Source organism: Epinephelus fuscoguttatus, linkage group LG18 (genome assembly GCF_011397635.1).
Source record: "Epinephelus fuscoguttatus linkage group LG18, E.fuscoguttatus.final_Chr_v1".
NCBI classification, from domain to species: Eukaryota; Metazoa; Chordata; class Actinopteri; order Perciformes; family Serranidae; genus Epinephelus; species Epinephelus fuscoguttatus.
Window position 1 is genome coordinate 19,867,862 of NC_064769.1, and position 19,579 is coordinate 19,887,440.

The 19,579-nt window shown below is 39.8% G+C and overlaps 2 protein-coding genes across 8 annotated transcripts in view; both read left to right on the forward strand.

Annotated features, from left to right (window-relative positions):
* Positions 1–7,830, forward strand: part of cabp1b (calcium binding protein 1b) — a 42,651-nt gene extending 34,821 nt beyond the window's left edge. For 3 of the 5 annotated variants that reach the window (XM_049603541.1, XM_049603539.1, XM_049603543.1), the window contains exons 2-7: positions 1,594–1,624; positions 1,739–1,882; positions 3,398–3,507; positions 3,832–3,906; positions 4,044–4,116; positions 6,249–7,830. In XM_049603541.1, the coding sequence (XP_049459498.1) occupies positions 1,594–1,624; positions 1,739–1,882; positions 3,398–3,507; positions 3,832–3,906; positions 4,044–4,116; positions 6,249–6,274 (459 nt within the window). In that variant the 3' untranslated portion in view covers positions 6,275–7,830. Of the gene's footprint in view, positions 1–547; positions 720–1,593; positions 1,625–1,738; positions 1,883–3,397; positions 3,508–3,831; positions 3,907–4,043; positions 4,117–6,248 lie in introns of those variants that run through there. The other 2 variants (XM_049603540.1, XM_049603542.1) reach the window with 2 other exon arrangements.
* A 2,914-nt stretch (positions 7,831–10,744) lies between these two features.
* LOC125906269 (glycerol-3-phosphate acyltransferase 4-like) lies at positions 10,745–19,064 on the forward strand. 3 transcript variants are annotated; one of them, XR_007451763.1, is made up of 14 exons: positions 10,745–11,048; positions 12,128–12,434; positions 14,351–14,420; positions 14,530–14,824; positions 14,941–15,015; positions 15,213–15,302; positions 15,445–15,538; positions 15,666–15,781; positions 17,399–17,454; positions 17,551–17,636; positions 17,722–17,850; positions 17,985–18,064; positions 18,219–18,295; positions 18,550–18,686. XR_007451763.1 is itself a non-coding variant. In XM_049604773.1 (13 exons), exons 2-13 carry the CDS (start codon positions 12,267–12,269, stop codon positions 18,704–18,706), a joined length of 1,416 nt encoding a protein of 471 aa, XP_049460730.1. In that variant the 5' UTR covers positions 10,745–11,048; positions 12,128–12,266; the 3' UTR covers positions 18,707–19,064. The 3 variants fall into 3 exon arrangements, 2 of the variants coding, with proteins under 2 accessions (XP_049460730.1, XP_049460731.1); XM_049604773.1 differs by lacking the exon at positions 18,219–18,295 and having other exon boundaries at positions 18,550–19,064; XM_049604774.1 differs by lacking the exon at positions 18,219–18,295 and having other exon boundaries at positions 12,164–12,434; positions 18,550–19,064.
* The last annotated feature ends 515 nt before the right edge of the window (positions 19,065–19,579 follow it).

Below are 19,579 nucleotides of genomic sequence, written 5' to 3' on the forward strand. Positions count from 1 at the left end.
TGGCGGACACGCCCCCAGCATTGCACAGCAGAGAATACTGCCTATTTTTTAACCAATTTGAAACCTAATTTTACTTAAATACTTAATATTGTAAAAACGTACACCTTTCTGTGATGTGACAAACTCAGAGCACATGTTTATTTTTGCTTGACCTGGACTTTAGAGAGCAGTTACATGAAGCTATCAGTGTGACAAAGATGTATTTTTGCTATGCAGTAAACTACGCCATTAGCATTATGTGTAACACATGATACAGAGGCTAAGTATTGTTCTGTTGTGCAGGATTGTGACCTGCAGTACAGACTCATGGATGGCATCAGTTGCTCTTGTCATGACAAATTACAACATCTTCCCTCTGACTGAGGTGCTCTCCTCCATCATGACTGACCTGACTCCACACCTCTCTATGACTGACAGGCATATGTCTGTCACCCCCTCCATCCCACCTCCTTGTCGACTCCATGCTGCCACAGTCTGAGTCACGGTCTCTACCCCTGTCTTTGCCTCTGCTCCCATGTCTGGCCCCCCGCCCCGGATGCTGCTGCAGGACCAAAAGAAGAACTACAAAGCAGTGCAGTCCTGTGAGGAGGGGGGCTCTGGGGGGGCCTATCTTGAGCCGCTAGTGGCCCTGGCCCAGAACGGAGCCAACATGCACAATGTACTGGGGCCTGCGTGCATCTTTCTACGAAAGGGCTTCGCTGAGAGCCGGCAGGCTGTACGTAAGTCCAGACAATATCATGTGCATGCATGCCGTGAGATTAGCACCCAACACAGTATACGCCCAATAACAGAACCATGTGATGAATGTGTGTGATAATCACCTCTCACTGGAACGTCAGCACTCACAGCATGTAAATAATCACAGTGGAAATAAGATGGTACCTTTAAGGTATGAAATCCTTTTTAGTCTTTTGATAGCTAAAATGCTAAATGCAAGAGTGTGTGTGTCTGTGTGTATGTTTATGCATGTGGCTGCATTACTCATAAACATTGGTGGATATTTGTGGCAGGAAGGACGGAGGATTATTAAAGCCGGGTTATGGTGATGGCAGAAATGCTCCCTACATGACGATTATCTGTCTTTGTCTGCAGTGACAACACGAGTCAGGGTTTGTTATTAAAGAAAACAGTGATGTTGAAATCTTCAGTGTGGACGACCGCTGTTTTACTGACTGTTCTGATAACAAGCTCTCACATGGCTGTCCATAATGGATAAAGGGGTGCAGATTGAGTCATTTTAAGTCAATGGACCATCAAATAAAGGAACTGTTGAGTACTTTGCATTTTTTATTGCCTCTGCATCACCATCTTTACCTTGTCTTTGCTATTTAACTTTTATCCCATCACTTAATGTTTTATTTTTCAACAGGATGTCACAGAGTGCCAAGAGTCCGCATGTTTTCTTCAGCATGTGATAAGCTCTTCCTCTTCGACTGGAAGGAAACCTGCAGACTCTTGGCATTCTGCTGCAAAGACGTGCAGTTTCTTATTTTTTTAGCAGCATCATATTGTGTGAGGAGTGCTGCGTATTGGCATGATTTTAAAAATATCAGGAGTGTTTGGATCCTAACCTTGCACTGTGATCCTTCACAGGACCGAGAACTGAGGCCCGAAGAAATGGATGGTATGTATGTCACATTTTAGAAGTGAAAATAAAGGACGTGAAAATAAAACTCTAACTTTCACAATTATTCTCAAATAACTTTTCACATTTGCACCCTGTCTCCCTCACTGTCAGAGTTGCGTGAGGCATTCAAGGAGTTCGATAAAGACAAAGATGGGTTCATTGGCTGTAAAGACTTGGGGAACTGCATGAGAACTATGGGCTACATGCCAACAGAGATGGAGCTGATAGAACTGAGCCAGCAGATCAACATGAATTGTGAGTAAATCTGTCTGTGTGTGTATGTGTGCATGTCTATGAATTTTGTCTTCCATTTTACATACTCATATCATTACTGAAAATGTTTGACTTCAGTACATTTACAGCCACATTAAAGGAGCAGTGTGTAGGATTTAGCGGTGAAGATTCCAGCCAGCTATAACTTCTCCCATGTGCCATGTGTGAATTCCCAGTTAGGATTATTTCAGTGCTCATTGTTCCATTGTTCGGGAAGTTTCATTTCTAAATAAACGGACTAGGTGGTAAAACCAGCAGAAACACTGAATAAAGCAGTTTGTCATTAAAAATGGGTGCTTTTTCCCAATGCTGTTTGGCTCATCATGGAGGGGTCGCTATACGGTGACTGATGCGAAATTAAGAGAGGCCCTATCTAGAACCAGTGTTTGGTTTGTCTGTTCTGAGCTACTGTAGAAACATGGCAGTGCAACATGGTGATCTCTGTGGACAAGGACCCACTCAGTATGTAGATGTAAATGGCACATTCTCATGTGGGGTTTATTCTTCTGTATCGAATCAACACTATAGCCTGGCATGCACCTCCTTGGAAAATTAACTCCACGTCGCAGCGACACAGACCTCCTGTCTATTTTTGGAAACTGAAACCATTTCCCTAGTTGGCAACAAATCTTTTAGTTACTTTTATTTGACAATAAAGAAACAATAAATTGTGAGGACAATAAAGCCTCCACAAAAATAGCATTTGAAATCTTGTGTTTGATTTATCCTTCAGGGGATTATACTTTGGGATTTATTTTGGCTTCATATGAACAGAGGAAAATCGCCACTCATTGCTAAGCTAATTTATACAATGTAAAATGCAATAGGCTTGTGCTAATAAGGTTAGCATGTTGTATTTGTTTGGAAAACCTGTTAAGTATAAGACAGTTGTTTTGTCTGTGAATCTTGAGAGTTATAATGGAGCTGAATTTTGTAACATTACCTTTGTTAAATGTTGCTGTTGTCCCTGGCTTCATATGAGTAGAGGAAAAATCCACTAGCCAGTAGGCTAATTTATACAATATAAAATGCCATAGTCTTGTGCTAAAATCATTAGCATGTTGTATTTGTGGGGAAAATGTGTCCAGCAAAAGACAAGTGCTTTGTCAGTGAATGCTGCGAGTTATAATGAAGTCGATTTGTGTACTTTTGTTTGAAATTTCACTATTAAGCCATGTTTAATGTGTGTTTAATGTGGCTTTTGGATGTGTTTTGAACCAACTAAACTTTACAGCACTTTACAGAAACCCTGCACAAGTCTAAATGCTCACGTGCATAGAACTGACACACAAAAACTATAAATCCAGTTTAAGATAATGAAAACAAGATAATTCAGGTGATTATACACCAAAAAAAACTTATTATATTGTATTCCATTCCTTCCAATACCCAAATCTGACACACTGGACCTTTAAAAAGCACAAATAAAGCAAAATGCTCTGTCATTTTTTGTCCTTTAAGTGTAACCCAGCTTCCTCTTTTCAATCTGTCCAACAGTGGGAGGACATGTTGACTTTGAGGACTTTGTTGAACTTATGGGGCCCAAACTTCTGGCTGAAACGGCAGACATGATTGGAGTGAAAGAGCTGAGGGATGCATTCAAGGAGGTGAGGAAAGACATGGGGAGAAGCTCACAGAATAGCAATCAAGCATGTTAACAGCATTATGTGAAGATTATCTTAGAGTGTTACCTTGTGGAAAGAATATCTTTAGAGGGGATTTCAGGTATGGCAACTATGGCATTGCAAAAACAAAACATAAGATTTTATGTCAGATAAAAGTGACAATAATCAGGATGTTCTACTTGGGTAATTTAGGGATGTTAACAGTGGTAGGGATGTATGTAAGAAAAAGGAAAATGGAGGTTTGATAATCTCATTCAATGATTTTATCCTTTTTGTATTCTGTTTCTCTGTCTCTCTCTCTCTTAGTTTGACACAAATGGTGACGGACAGATCAGCACAGCAGAACTTAGAGAAGCAATGAAAAAACTTTTAGGACAACAGGTACAGAGTCTGTCCTCCTCTCTCTGTAGCTCTCCATCAGTCATGATGTCTGTTTGAATCTTTCCTGTTTACTTGTGCATCTTGTCTGAGATCGTGTCGTGGACATTCACACCTTCCTCACAACCTGACTTTTTCAGGTCGGACACAGAGACCTGGAGGACATCCTACGAGACATCGACCTCAACGGAGACGGACATGTAGACTTTGAAGGTAAAGAATCTTATGCAGTGTGTTTGCACAGCATTTCACTGTGTGCAAAGCAAACAAACATGCTTACACCATACCTTTGTCTGTTGGTGTCTTTCTATTTCTGTCTCTCACTAAACACACATAAACCTGCAAACACATTTTCAATGTAAAATCCCAACATGTGTGCTGGTATTCCAATACCATGCTGATAGTGAGGTGAGGAGATGAAGGCAGTAGGTCTGTCTGTCAGATTATCTCCATACCAAAGGATTATGGCACCTCTGAGATTACCCACAGAGAAAAAGATGCATACAGGCTGTCTGCGATGAAAATATCAGAGAGGGCTGCTGTTCTCAGTAGTGCAATACTTCAACATATTTTCACATTTTCCATCAGCAATAATGTCCAAGTTACATTTGATTGAACAAGACCGAAAAAGAAAGTATACCTCTGGAGTGCTAGAACACATGTAGATCATGGTGAACAGGATTAATGTGACTTTTGACATAGGATGTGTGGCAGAAAAGAACCAAGTCATGTCCACAGTCCATCAATAAACGTGCCTATAGGTCCATGCATAAGTGAAAAATTCTGCTTTGATCTATGATTGAATTGAATGTTGCTAGCAATACTTTAAGGAAAAATCACAGCAACTAAATACATTAAAACATACTTGGTAGTGTTCTGTTGTGCAGGTCTGTGCCCTTGATCTTGTTGTATATTTTTCCATCTGACAAATGTACTGTAACTCTAGTATTCATTCTACGATCTTAAACCGCTAAATGTTTACCAGCTAGCTGGTTGCTAACTGTGGTTGTCTGTCGATTGGTGCTAAGCAGCATATAGTGGGTAATTAGAGCTTATTCACTTAAGAAGAAGTGCTACAGTATGAGCTATGAGAGTGGTGAGAGTGAACCAAAACAGTTTAAGGTTGTAAGATGTAAAACCAAAACAATGAGCCAAAAGATGCTAAAATGCTCAATAGATTTGAGGGAAACTGCAGAGTTGAGTGATAATTTCCTGGAGCTTAGTCACTTTGAGCGACCCCCTTTTACTTTACATGTAAATATTGTCTAGCGCAGCTTTAAATAGTTGTTATCAAGCTAAAATATTTTTGCATACAAAGGGGTGTAAAGTACAGACCATCTTGCAATTTTATAACTGTTTTTAATCTTGCTTGAGTTTCTTGAAGACGTCTCTCATCCAAGAGGCTTTTTCAGTTCTGACATGCATACAAACAGAAGAAGGCTCTTAGCCTCAAGAAACTCAAGCAAGTCCAGTTGCCTACGGTATAGCACTTACAGTATGAATGTGGACCAGGGGCATAATTCTGGGGGGGCAGTGGCCCCTTCCCTAATTCCTAGCCCCGTACTTCTGGCGTCCTTGCACAAACTACTTCTATCCCAATAGAAAAAAATGATTTTCAGTGATTTCGTTTCCTGCATTCTGGTGACATTTAAACAGTATTTTTCTGTTAAACGATTTTAACTTTACTTTTGACTCTAATCTTCTTCGTCTAATATTTGCTTGAGTATTTCTTTCTCCCACTGTTTGGGGTAGCTGTAACTTTGCCCGGGTGGAAAAGGTCATTGGGCTTGGTTTATAAATGCTCTACAGTGCCAGAAACAGGTTGTGGCAATGAAAAGGGGAAAAAAAGGTGTGAAATCTTTCCATAAATTGGGGGAAATGTGAAAGAATTGTGCAATTGTATGAAAACTGTGAGAAGGCAATAAAAAACACGAGTCTCCTGGGAAAATGGGGAGGGTTGGCAAGTACGCTGAGAACCCATTGCGTTAGGGAGTGATTTATTTCAGCTCATTAACCCAAAAGATTTCTTTTTTTGCACAAATTATTCACAAACAACAATAAAGTGAACAGAAAGGCATGACACGCATTCAGTAGCAGAAAATCTCTGGTGATTATGAATTTCCTTTTGGGAAAAATGGAAATTTGTATTTAGCGCTTGGCAAATAAATAGGCCACTACATTTTTGAGATGTTGCTGCTGCTCATCTTCAAAAGCAGACAAACCCTTCAACAGCATGACGTATATATTAGGGAGCAGTTGTGCTCACTTGTACAGCATCATATATTTAACTGAAGATTTTTAACTGAAGCTTTGTAAATCAATCTGTCTTCTTCTTTATTTCTCAGAGTTTGTGCGGATGATGTCTCGATGAGTTCCTGACAGAGAGTCGACATGTTCAAACACAACATGGATGCTCTGTTGGTGTGGAAGGAAGAGGAGAGAGACCCACACAGAGTACCGACGGATCTTGAACTTCTGAACTGTCAATGAACGAGAAAACAAAAACATATCAACCCTGTCCTGAAACTGCCACGCTGAAGCACAAAGGCTGACGACGACAGCCGGGAGCAACACTGTTGATTACATGCTGCTGCTGTTTCTTAGAACATAAACACAACCAACAGCTGCGTTTCTGACTTTTACAAAGTATATTTTTTAAAGAAGCCTATTTTCCTTAACAACAGAATACAAAATAACTAATCAATAATAATATTTCTAAGGCTGATGTGGCTGTTGATTTAATGGTTAATGGGACGTTTGAGTCAGTTTGCTCAACACCATGTTAATAACTGTAGCAATTAAGAAGACATATTTTCGACTGCAGCAGTATGCCAGCAAACACCCAAACCAATACAGCACCTTCTGCTCTAAAGCTGAGGACAGCTTAAGCACAAATATAATATGGCAATATGGATATACTTCATGTGATCCTGTCAAAGCTGTGCGTTTGTGTTTTGTGCATACTGTTGTTTCTCCCCTCTCTGTACTGTAGGTTTATTACATCCACTGAGACTTTTGTCAAACCCTGGTTAAGACAAGCCAGTATTTGTTTCGTAATTATGTGTAATGTAGCACTGACACAGTTCTTCGGACTTAAACGACATTACGCCTATCTTACTGTGATATATATGTGATCTTCAGTGTGCATAAGACTCCTTCATCTGCAAAAATATGGAAGGAAATTCTCTGTAGTTGCAGTGCTAATCTTGACTACTGCGATAAGCCTTTTTTAATTACATGTATGTTTTATTAATTCTGTATATTACTCTGCATGAATACACACAGAGTTTGACAGATCACCACGATGACAGGTGATCAACAGAGCGTATTTATGAAAAGAGAGCCTTTTTTTTTTTTGCTTTAATTTATCAGAGAGCTTTCATAAATGTACGTGTTTATTGGGGTTTTGTGAGTCTACCGAGTCTGCAGAACAGTCCTGAAGTGATTTTCACTTTGGTGCAACATTTACTCTTTTAACTTTAATACCTCAAGATGGACTGAACAATCAACCTCATCCATAAACTGCCCCTTGCATAAGCTCAAACACAAATTTCTTTACCCTCTTACCTTCATATCTATATTTATAAAGAAGCAGCGTTAGCTCCTTTATGGAAAAAAAAAGCCAAAGAAAGTTTACAGAAATATTATTTGAGTCGTGTATAGTTGGTGTACACGGTGTGTTTTAGAAATATGATCAACATGGCTGCTTGAAACGCCCTTCCTGGTTCGCGGGGCAGCTAAATTGCTGGTTGACTGTTCATAAATGGACACAGGGGTACAGTATATGCATGCTATAAAGTTGAGATATTCTTCCAAAGGGAAATCTTACTTTGTGATTTTACTTGTCTTAACTGTGTGAAACTATGCATGCAACAAACAACTGACATTTGTAGCAGAAGATATATGAAAATAAAGGTTTTTATTGGAACTTGAGCACAGAAGCGATGTCTGTAAATAACTGTGTGTCTGTGGGGAGTCTTTTCTTTGTGGGGACATTTGCGTTCAAAAGCTGGTCCCCATAATATCAACCAAATCTTTAAAATTTCAGTATAAAGACTGGGTTGCAGGTGTCCATTAATTTCCAGTATTGGGCATAAAAAAGTCTAAAAAAGGTTAATGAAAAACTCAACTGTGTGGTTTTAACTCTACCACAGCAGGCTCATGGGAGAATTGAGCAATATTAGACACCACTTCTTAAGAAGATCAAAATAAACTTGACCCTCGCCTGACAATATTTGGATTGATGGAAAAAATTAAGCTCCTCAAATCCAGTGAAGTCTGAGGCAAGACAGAATCTAGTCTGATGTTGTGTTTCAAAAGCCAAAATGGGCTTGAACAAACATTTGAGTGTGGTTTATCAAACTGAATAATTTCCTAAAATGTGGACTGAGGCTCATAACAACAAATAAAGATGGGGACAAATACAATACTGACATTTACAGAAATCTGTTTAAGTAGCACACTGGCGAGTCTTCTGTAAACACAGGCTTTTCTCGACTCACTAATTATGCAGAGTAAAAGCCTGGCTTGGCTTTTAACGGAAACAGCAGTGCATCTTCTTCAGTGTCTTGTAAAATTCAAATGCATTTTTCAGTGTGAATAAAATATTTATCAGAGAGGATAAAACTTATAATAGCAAACAGGCAGCGTACACAGCGACAGCAAAGGTTTCAAGATTAAGAATCAGAATCAAGGTAGTCCAATTGTCTCATACCAGGTTTCAATGAATTGATTACAGGAACAGGGAGGCACGGTGGTGCAGTGGTTAGCATTGTTGCCTCACAGCAAGTGGGTTCCCAGTTTGAATCCAGGGTGATCGTTTGAGCCCTGCTGTGCTGAGTCTGCATGGTCTCCCTGTGTCAGCATGGGTTTTCTCTGGGTACTCCAGCTTCCTCCCATAGTCCAAAGACATGCGGGTTAACTGGTGACTCTAAATTGTCCGTAGGTGTGAATGGTTGTCTGTCTCTATGTGTCAGCCCTGTGTTTGTCTGGCGACCTGTCCAGTTCTGGACACACTATATTAATTTGTTAGAAGTGTAACTATTCAGTGTGTTAATTATTTTAGCTAAGACTGTGTTTTTTATACAATTGGTATAACAATAGCCCGTAACAGATATTATGCAACACCAATAGATACATTATTGAAAAAAAAATGTATTCCAAAATGCTTTTAAATCATATATATAATATTTTATATACATCCTGCTAACTCACAGTAAATCTTAATAATAAAAAACAACGCTGTATGAATTCAGACAATTTACTGCAGTTATAATGATCCCAGACAGGGAGTCTTGCACACTTGGTTAGAAATTTAAAAATTCCTAATCTACTCCAACAAAATGTCCTTGTTACTGTTTACTCTGCAGCCCACATGAAGAAAACATTGTAGCCCACATTTTAGTTGTTTTAATTTGGGTGCAGTAGACAAACTTCTTTGTAAGTTTACCACATAAGTAACAGCCTGGCAGTGGGCACATTGTACTGTAACACATTGTACATTGCACTGTAATTGTGGGAGGGAGTGCCTCCCACAATATAAACTACTATTATTATTTGCTTTCCTTTGGTGCCCATTTTCAGCATTTTTAACCATTAGTGGGGTGAAGTCAGGTAATTTAAGATATCAGGTTAGAAAGGGACAAAGAAGCTTTTACATCTTGGGCTCGTATATTAGCAGCCAGTCACCAAAGATGTTATTGAGTTGGTGCCACAAATGTGCTTCACATGAACACTTTTACTGGTCTTAGATATGGGAACAAAGAACAGAACAAAGTATAAAAACATCACTGCTCCTAGAACTTGCAAGGAAAGCCATGTGGCATGTTGATTTTCTCATTTTGGTAACAAGACTTCTGCAGCTACAACAATAAGGGGATAACAATGAAATGGTTGTAGGATGATGCATTTTATTAAATGTTTGCTTTATAATCAAAATACTTTCACGATACACTAATCATTTTATGGGAAAAGGCTTTGAGTGAGTACTTTATGCATTCAGGTAAAATGAGACATAAAATGAAGCTAAAAAGTGAAACATTTTTCTGAAGTGAAACCAACATGTTTTGGGGATATCAGGTGCCATAAAGTTATAACTTATGCTATTTTTCCAATTCAGTTCAGTCAATTTATTATCAATTATTGTGTGCAACCCTGTAATATTACAGACATTTTTAGTATTTTTGTCACTTTAAAAAATTACTGATGTTGTAGTGAGTCCATATCAGCTACAATACCACAGAATTACACACATGTAAGCCCACACACACACACGTCCACTGTAGACAGTATGGCAACAAGTAGACCTGCAGAAAATGGCCAGGGAAAGCATAAAGAAAAGTTGTGTTTTCTAATTAATAGTTAGGTTACATTAATGATTTTAATGAATTAATGACTGAACAAACAAACATAAGTGTCCAATTTTATCTGAGTTTGAAGGTCCAAAGTTGATCATTTTACCTATAACGTAACATATTTTCCTTATATAAATAGAACCGAGATCTATAACAAGTTCTAAAAGTAACACTTGAGGTAGTCCTCAGAATTTTAGATGGTTTTCTTGATGATCTAAAATAAAGTGATTCAAATGACCTGACTTCACCTCAGGCCTATTGATGGATGGAGCTACGACAGTATATGATAACAACAAAAATGGTAGTTCCTCATGTTGTCATTCTCCAGTATGAACACATTAAACACAGTTAATGTCAGTACTTCTAATTCAGACAAAGTTTTGACTAATTTTGGACCACTGCACTGTAATCAGATTTACTATTCAAGTTTCAAGTCCCGCCCACAGTGCAGTGACAGCGGCCCTCATTGGCCATCTGTTGCCATGGCGACTCGCTACAACGCTGCCTGTCGTTGTAGTTAGCATGTTGCTAACAGCCTCTAAAGCCAGCACCAATGGCCAGCACAGTGTCAGAGAATCCTTGTATTGTCCAGATGGAGGACTACCTAACCATCTGTCACCTCGGTCCTCCTCCGGCACACGACCAGCGTTAAATCCGGAGGACGCCACGATGAGAGCCGTTAGCCGTGGGTCAAAAGTTAGCTTTATTAGCCTAGCAGCGCCCTTGTAAGCTAATTAGCGTGGTACAAACCAAACTTATTGAGACGTCCTAATATCAATAACCACCAGAGGGGTAAGTTTATGTGTCCAATTAATGTTACAGGGTGCTAGTACTGTATACAGGTGATAAACGTTAAGCATGGGAGACAATTGAATAGTTGATGTTATCTATAATTTAACGTTACGCAGTGTGTAATGTTAAAGCATTGTTGCTAGATATCAGTGAAGCTACATAATGACCACTTACTGTAGGCTATTTAATTAACTTTAAATAATGTTGTTGTCCCTTAACGTTAAACTACTGTAACTTCATTATTGTAAATTACTGTATTTTCCTGGTCTTATAAATTAGTTAGCTAAGTTGTAAGTTTGAATTGCTGACTATTACAGAGCTAGCTGCCATTACTGAACATTTTTGTGTCCCTTCAATTACATCACCTGCTGTAAGGTTTTAGTGATATTGCACCTGTCATTCATGCTTGACACAAACCAGGGACAGCTGTATTCTTACATTTAATTTCATCACTCAATTTATAGATGTTGACAATATTTCATACCTTAACTACACAGCTAGACAAGATGTTAGCCAGCCAATAGGTAAACTGAAGCTCTTGGTGGATAACTCAGAAATGATGTACTCATTGTCATTTCATCAGATTCTTTTTCGTCAGCTTACATCAGAGTTAAACCAGTTTTTCCTGCAAAAAGGCAACGGCTGTCAATTAAGCAGCTACTGCCTCATTGTTGAAAAGCTGGAATAACTCTTCTGCATGCTGTCACAGGAAAGTCAGTGAAGTCAAGTTATTTTGAACCCTGAGAAAACTCATCCTTGTGGGGAAGTATTGCACTTTAACTGTATTTTTCATTACTAACCTTCAGTAAGAGAAGTTCCCCAACAACAGTAGACCACTCCGTTCTAACAGCACACCGTCCAGTGGAGGGATACCCAGGAAATAACTCTATATTAGTGTTAAACTGTAGCCCAGGATGCTTGATTATAGATAATATGTCAGTTTGATAATGATTTATGTGTGAAAATATGTGGGTTGATGTCTAGACCACTTACCTTAAAGGAAATGCAGTGAATTATAAAGTTTGTACTTTTTCTAATGACATGATTGTGATATTTTCTATTGTCTTTGTCAAACGCAGACAGTGAGTCAGTTCTGATTTCAGTGTTGACTTTAGACACAGACTCTTCAAACGGACCAGAAGACTTGCCTTAAAGCTGTGGGTTTCGCCGTGGCGTGCTGCCTCTTTGATCCCTGAGACTCTTCGGCTGTTGAGCAGCATGACTTGGTTTACATTTTCTGCTGACAGTCTGCTGTGCAGGTGTCTTGGCATCGCCATCACTGTGTGGTTTACTCTTCTGTTTGTCTTCACAATCGTGCCAGCTGTACTTGGAGTCTCTTTTGGTATCCGAAGAGTCTACATGACGACACTTCTCAAGGTCTTTGAGGTGAGTCTTTGCACAATGTGCAGTATTATTAGAGGGGTACAAAATCAAATTCTTTGTGTTTTAATGTTGTTGAACAAGGGGTTTGATGAACAGAAAATGTTTGTTTATTCATTGTGCAACATTTTGGAACAAGTATCTTACTTCTGAACTGCTGCAGTCATATACTCTTACCATTTAAAACACTAATACAGTTTGCAAAAAAAATATTTGGCAAGTTTAATCTCACTGATTTTAAATGTAAAAAAAAAATGCATTCCCCATTGGATGCAGCCCCTGGGTTTTCCAAGCTCAGGGGGACTGATAGAGGCACAAGCCATGTTCCTGCCTCCCTTTCCTCTGGGACTTGGATTTTGGGACAGACTCCAGGGAGGAACAAGCTTTTAGCCATGGGACTACCATCTGAGGTGGTAAAGATACAGAAGGGAGCTCAGACTCCTGGGATGGAGTTTATCTGCTGACATAGTTGGAGGATTTTTGAGATGTGGTAGAGTTATCACAAAGCAAATCTCACAAGCTCAGCTTCTGTGGCCCTACAGTTTCTGTTGGAGTTGCTAGAGCTCCCCTCCTACACTCAGGATAATGGAGATTGGACAAATAGGGACATACTCTGTTGACCGAGCAGGCTTGCAAACTGCTTTTCCAACCTGATGGTTGTAGTACATTTGAAGGCAGCTGTTGTAAGGCAATTTTACCACTCTTTGAGCCCCTGGAGCTGGTCAATCTGAAGTAGCTGTCAGTCAAGACTGTCTTTCTGCTGGATTTTGCCAGGAGGTAAGGATGAGCTGCAGGCTCTCTTGAGGCTTATGATGGATCAAGGTATAGGGGTGGTTGTGCAGCCAAATCTGACATTTCCTCCAAAGATCCTCTCTGGCTTTACTTTCTGCTTTGTCCACTCAGATTTCTGACATTGAACCTGGCAGAAAGCAGACCTACAATACAGTGGTTTCAACCCAGAGACCTTAAAGTCCAGGCTTTCCCACTGGACTCAAGAGGATTTACAGAAGATAGATATGAAGCTGGTATTCCACTGCCTTCATTAATGACCAAATTCTACCTGTGATAGGACAGCATCATTGCATTCTGCTGACATATGTGGTATTGCTACATAGTCTGTACCACCCACATGATTCTGCTATCTTAATGTAGCTCTGAGTACCTCCTACAGGGAATAGGTGCTTCCTGGATGGACAACAGGAAGTTTTGTGCCTGGCAGGCTGGCTTTAGTGGCTTATCTACACTGTCAAATCAGCCTTGGTATTTTGCAAGGCTGGTAAGCCTTTGGTAGTGACAATCATGGCCTCATTCAGCAGGTCTGGGAGTACTTGTTGGTGTAGGAGTGTGTATGTAGTATACAATTGTGAGTGGTTTGTTTTTTTCATGAGCTACAGCCCTGCTGGAGTGCACATTTGTGCTTTATTTAGAGAACACACCAGGCGATGGTTTTTTAAATTTCCCCTCTGCAGGTCTAGGTGGCACAGATGCCTGATCCATCAAAAGTGTGACCTATTTATGCTTGAGTAAGTCAGACAAAGGCTTTCAAACTGAAACTGGACCAGAATAGTGTTGTATGTTTCTGCAGTTTCCCTGCATTGTTTTCTCAACTGCAAGTTTCTAAGGAAAAGATGTTCTGTTTTGCAGAGCTGTCTCTCTGCCTCCAGGGAACATGTTGCCTAATTTCATAACTCTGATAATATCACAGTCTATGCTGCCCATATCCTTTTTGAGTCTGTAACCTTGAATGCAATTTGGAGGCCTGCAGTGCTTACTAATGTCTGTACAATTTTATAGCTGCTAGTCAGCTGTAGCATAACGGAATTAAGGTCTTACTCTTATCTGTATGTCGAACATTACAGCAAACAACGAAAGCATAATTGTTAATCTTGTTTCTTTCTTAATATTTTTCCTTTTTTAATTAGTGGGCAACCATACGAATGGAGATGGGAGCAAAGGAAAAGAACCAGGAACTCTATAAACCCTATAGCAATGGTAAATGAGTCACATTTTAATATTCCTCAGTCATGAATGCTTGCTGCACCTGCATTATTTTGACTATTAACTCAAATGCATGTTTTTCTTTTTTTCATTTTCATTGAAGGAATCATTGCCAAGGAACCATCATCTTTGCAGCAGGAGATCCAGGAGCTCCGGGGTTCTGCCAGCTGCCTGCGCTCAGAGCCGGAGTTTGAAATGGCTGACATTTTCTACTTCTGCCGGAGAGGTGTGGAGAGCATTGTGGATGACGAGGTGACCAAGCGTTTTTCGGCCCAGGAACTGCAGAGCTGGAACTTGCTGACTCGAAGCAACTACAACTTCCGACATATCAGTCTGAGAGTTACTGTCCTGTGGGGACTAGGGGTCCTCATCCGTTACGGCATCCTGCTGCCCCTCAGGTCAGAGCAGCACACAGGCAGGTTATGTGGTTGAGGCACATTTTGTAGAACAAAAGCTGCAAATGAGTGAACAACTTGTTCAGTCTTGAGTAAACTATATATTCTTGTTTCTGCAGGGTTACTCTGGCAGTCACTGGCATTAGTCTGCTTCTAGTCCTGACTACGTTCGTGGCCTTTTTACCAAATAAAGAGTAAGTTTCCCCAAAATCTCGGAACAGTTCAAGCATACAGGTGAAGATAGATCCTTATAAAAAAAAGTAGATATATGATCAAAAGCTACAAGACTGGCTCAGTATACACCTTGTTTTTTAGCCTCAATTTAACCTTGAGTTGTGCATTTTTAAGGGTACTGGAGTAATTATTGTTGCATTATGCTGTATGTCTTCAGTTTAAGGTTCTACCTGAGTGAGAAGGTTCATCTGATGTGTTACCGCATCTGTGTGAGAGCTCTCACAGCAATCATCACGTATCATAACAGGTACAGTATATTTAATAGTCAGAAACAAAATCAGCTTCCAAAGAGAGAGAGTGTATAGTTACCTCTTTCAGGAATGGATATTTGCCAGTCAGTCTTTCCTGTCACCAAGTTGTGTGACTTAAACAACCTTGTTTAATTTCAGAGAGAACAAACCAAAGAATGGCGGTATCTGTGTGGCCAATCACACAACACCCATTGATGTCATCATCTTAGCCAACGATGGCTGCTACTCCATGGTGAGTTTATTTGTCTCTGAATGTGTTTCTGTGAATGAGTGTGTGTTTGTTCATCAGAAGAGTGAATGATTGTGAAAAATCAGGATTGATGTTTTTGAGTTGAAGTTGAGTTAGCCTTGTCTCTCAGGTTGGCCAGGTGCATGGAGGGTTGATGGGAATGATCCAGCGAGCCATGGTCAAATCCTCTCCGCACATCTGGTTTGAAAGATCAGAAGTCAAAGACAGACATCTAGTGGCCAAAAGGTAACAATGCATCTTCACAGTGTTGGCATTGCTCATGTCTCCAGTTGAAGTATCCTCCTGAGACTCTTTTGTTTGGGATGCATTTTTAATTTCTCCAAGCTATTTGGGATCAGTAGGACCTGATAAGTATAAAAACTAAACATTGTCAACAGTAATTTAGTCCCAGTGTCCTCAAACAAGATAATAATAAAATCCTAATGTGTCCTAACCAGTACTTCCTAATTGACAGTGCCTCAGCTTGTTGCTATTGCTAAAATTGGTCAAATTTGTTTCCGTATCAAACTACAAACATTCTTAATCATAAATAAACACGTTTCAACCACTAAATGTCATAAGGTTTTGTCCCTTGTCCGCTTTTGTGTCGATATCAGCTGTAGCTGACTTGGCAGAGATGGCTGCCATCTTGTTTTTACACGGATTAGTGTACTGTGCTCTTACTACCACTGAATGGCACAGAAAATGTCCACGAATAAGGACAACAAGCCTAAGTTAAGCAGAATGAAGTGTAAGGTCAAGTTAACTCAAAATGTGATGTCATATGAGGACATGGGATCTCAGCAGGATATGGTCAGTCCTGCTGCTGTGCAACCACTTATCAATTAGGAATGTCAGCTCAGTGTGCACTGAATCATGGTACACTTTGTTCACCCCTGAATATACTTGTATATATCTTACTGTGACTGGGTGTCACAACACTTGGTGCATTTGGTTTACAGTCAAGTTTAAATGATGGCTGAAATACGAAGTTGTGGTTAAAACATGTAACTGTGGCCCAGACACATTTGTTACATTTTGACTAAAAGGTTAGCTTGCAGTTAAAGTTTAACTCAAGATATTTTGTTACTAGTTGGCCGCCACAGTTTTTTCTTGTGAGAAAAGGGCCTATTTCACATTATGTCTCCCACCAGAGGGAATGTTTATTGGTCCGCAGTGCATTCTGGTCGATGTAGGTTTTCTGCATCTTGAGCCAAAGCAAATACCACAGTCCTTTTCCTGTGTGTGTTGCATCTGTCAAGTGTTTGCATCTGTCTGCTGTGTAGACAGCCTAGTTTAATGCAAAGACCATTTTCCAGCTGTGAAATACTTCTTTAAAACATAAAGTTCAACCACTTCGCACACACATTATAGAAATATGTTTTTGTTATGGTTAAGGCCTCGTGACACATAATACACTGGTCACTTGAATGGCAGCGCTGTGAGTAGATTACTCTGACAACAGTCATATTCTTGTGTCCTTGCTCTAAACATGTGTTACAAGAAACCCCAGTGTTTTCTCAGTTAAGGACACATCAGTATGTGTGTATGGTTGGCAACAAACAATGAACTTGACAGTGAGCACTGCCTGAAATAAAACTGGTATAGCCTGTAGGAGCTTGTTGATAGAACTTGCATTTATAAGTGTTGGAAGGAAGTATATAACAACAGTTCATGTGACTTGTGATCACTTATTTATATTTTAACTTGACAAAGACTATGGATATTAAATATATAATGGTTTGGTTTTGCTGTACAAGTAGTAGTTTAGATTGAACATTATTTGATTTCTAGAAGTGAGGCTAATGGCTAGATTTAAAAATACATGCATATATTTTGATCACTTCTGCTTTGTCATTGCAGGCTAAGTGATCATGTTGCTGACAAAACTAAACAGCCCATCCTGATCTTCCCTGAGGGTGTGTATGGTGATATAATTGTTTTAAACCCAGGTGCAGAGCACATAAGGCTTGTTGTTTAGTGTTGATAAGAGCTTCACACTGTGTCTTCCACAGGTACTTGCATCAACAACACATCTGTGATGATGTTCAAAAAGGGCAGCTTTGAAATTGCCTGCACAGTGTATCCAGTTGCCATCAAGGTATAGAAACTTTTTTGTCTTTTTCCTCCTCTCTGCTCCTTTTACTCCAACCTACACTTGATATGACCCTGTGTCTTTCTTGCAGTATGATCCTCGGTTTGGGGATGCTTTCTGGAACAGCAGTAAGTTTGGCATGGTGAATTATCTGCTGAGGATGATGAGCAGCTGGGCCATTGTCTGCAGCGTTTGGTACCTGCCACCGATGAACAAAAAGGTGAAAGTCTTTATCACAACCTTGTTGAATCACCAAAATCAGTGATACAACTTTCAGCTCATCTGTTTATTCTATCCACTGGAGGACTTTTTCCACCTTTTCTCAGCCTGTTCTTTTTTATTGTCTTCATGTAGGAGGGGGAGGATGCGGTGCAGTTTGCCAACAGGGTGAAAGCAGCCATAGCTGCACAAGGAGGATTAGTGGATCTCATTTGGTGAGCCATTAGCCAAGTTTTCATTCAAATGTAGCACAAATGTTAATAGAATTTTCAGATAATCTGCAAAAGAAATTACAAATGTATGCACGTTTCTATTCTCTGCTGTTAGGAGAATATTAGGAGTTAGTTCATGGAGATATTCTCTTGTCAGGTGCCGTTAAACTGTTGAGGAAGAACAGGGTGTAACAACATGACGTAATCAAGAGAACGCCAGCCAAATCTCAAATGGTGAAAAAAAAAAGTCATGAAATGAGTCAATAAAACTGTATGTTTATTGCTGCTAAAAGAGAGGTTGCCAGGAACATAAAACGCAGACACTATCTCACAAAATGCATCATTACCGGCTTTTAGCTTTGACAGAAATTGTGCAGTGTCATACCCGGAAGATAATTCATGTTTCATTATGTCCTTCAGTGGTTTGTAGAAGACACTGATGACACTGTGTTTGACTCTCTTTTCCTTCCTTACCTCTGTTCTCTCAGGGACGGAGGACTGAAACGAGCAAAAGTGAAAGATGCTTTTAAAGAAGAGCAGCAGAAGCTTTACAGTAAAGTTCTTGTAGGTGAGCAGGACGAGGGGGACCAAAGTGACAACACACATTTAGAGGATGGGAATCCAGAGGAGGATAAAAACAAATAAGACTCAAGAAAAGGACAATGAGGATGCAGTGAATGTATGATGTCGTAAATACAGAATCTTACATAATAGTGAATTATCAGAAGTAGAAATGTATATTTATGGTCAGTGTAACTGTGTCATTTCTACCAGACTATGAGTGAAAGTATTTATGTTTTGATATTTATGTTTTTGTCTGTGTAAAATCTTTATTTATTTACATTTGTATGATGTGAAATTAGGAGAATGGGTACACTTACAGTGCAGGAAGGTCAAACAAATGCTCATAGGTCACTTTTTTTAATTGTTCAAGTGACCTTTGTTCTGCCTCCTTTTCACTGCCCAGGAGCTTGATATGTGTCTGATTAAAACACATTCTCTTCTAAAAACACTGAACTTTTTGTAAAGAATTTAGAATTATTTCAGAAAATCTGTTAAAGCTGGGGTAGGCAGAATTTAAGGGTACTTTCACACCTACCCTGTTTGGTTCGGTATAATTGAACTCAAGTTCGTTTGCCCCCTAAATGCGGCTCATTTGGGCAGGTGTGAACACAGCAAACACTGGACCGAGACCTTCTTGAAGAGGTGGTCTCGGTCCGGTTTCAAACGAACTCTGGTGCGGTTTGTTTGTGGTGAGAACGTGTTCCGACCTCGATCCGAACCAGCTGCAGTCACATTACGCATTGTTTGGGTTAAACATGAGCATGTTACAGTCCTGAAGGATTATTAATGTGCACCTCCTCCTGTACTGCCTTAATATGCACATTCAGCACATCCAATGCATCAACAAGTGTCAAGTGTCGCCTTTATCTTGCAAGTGTACTCTTCTTCCTGGATTTTTCCCGTATGGATATTCGGACCAATCAAGAGCAGCTTTCTGGAGCAAGGCATTTGATC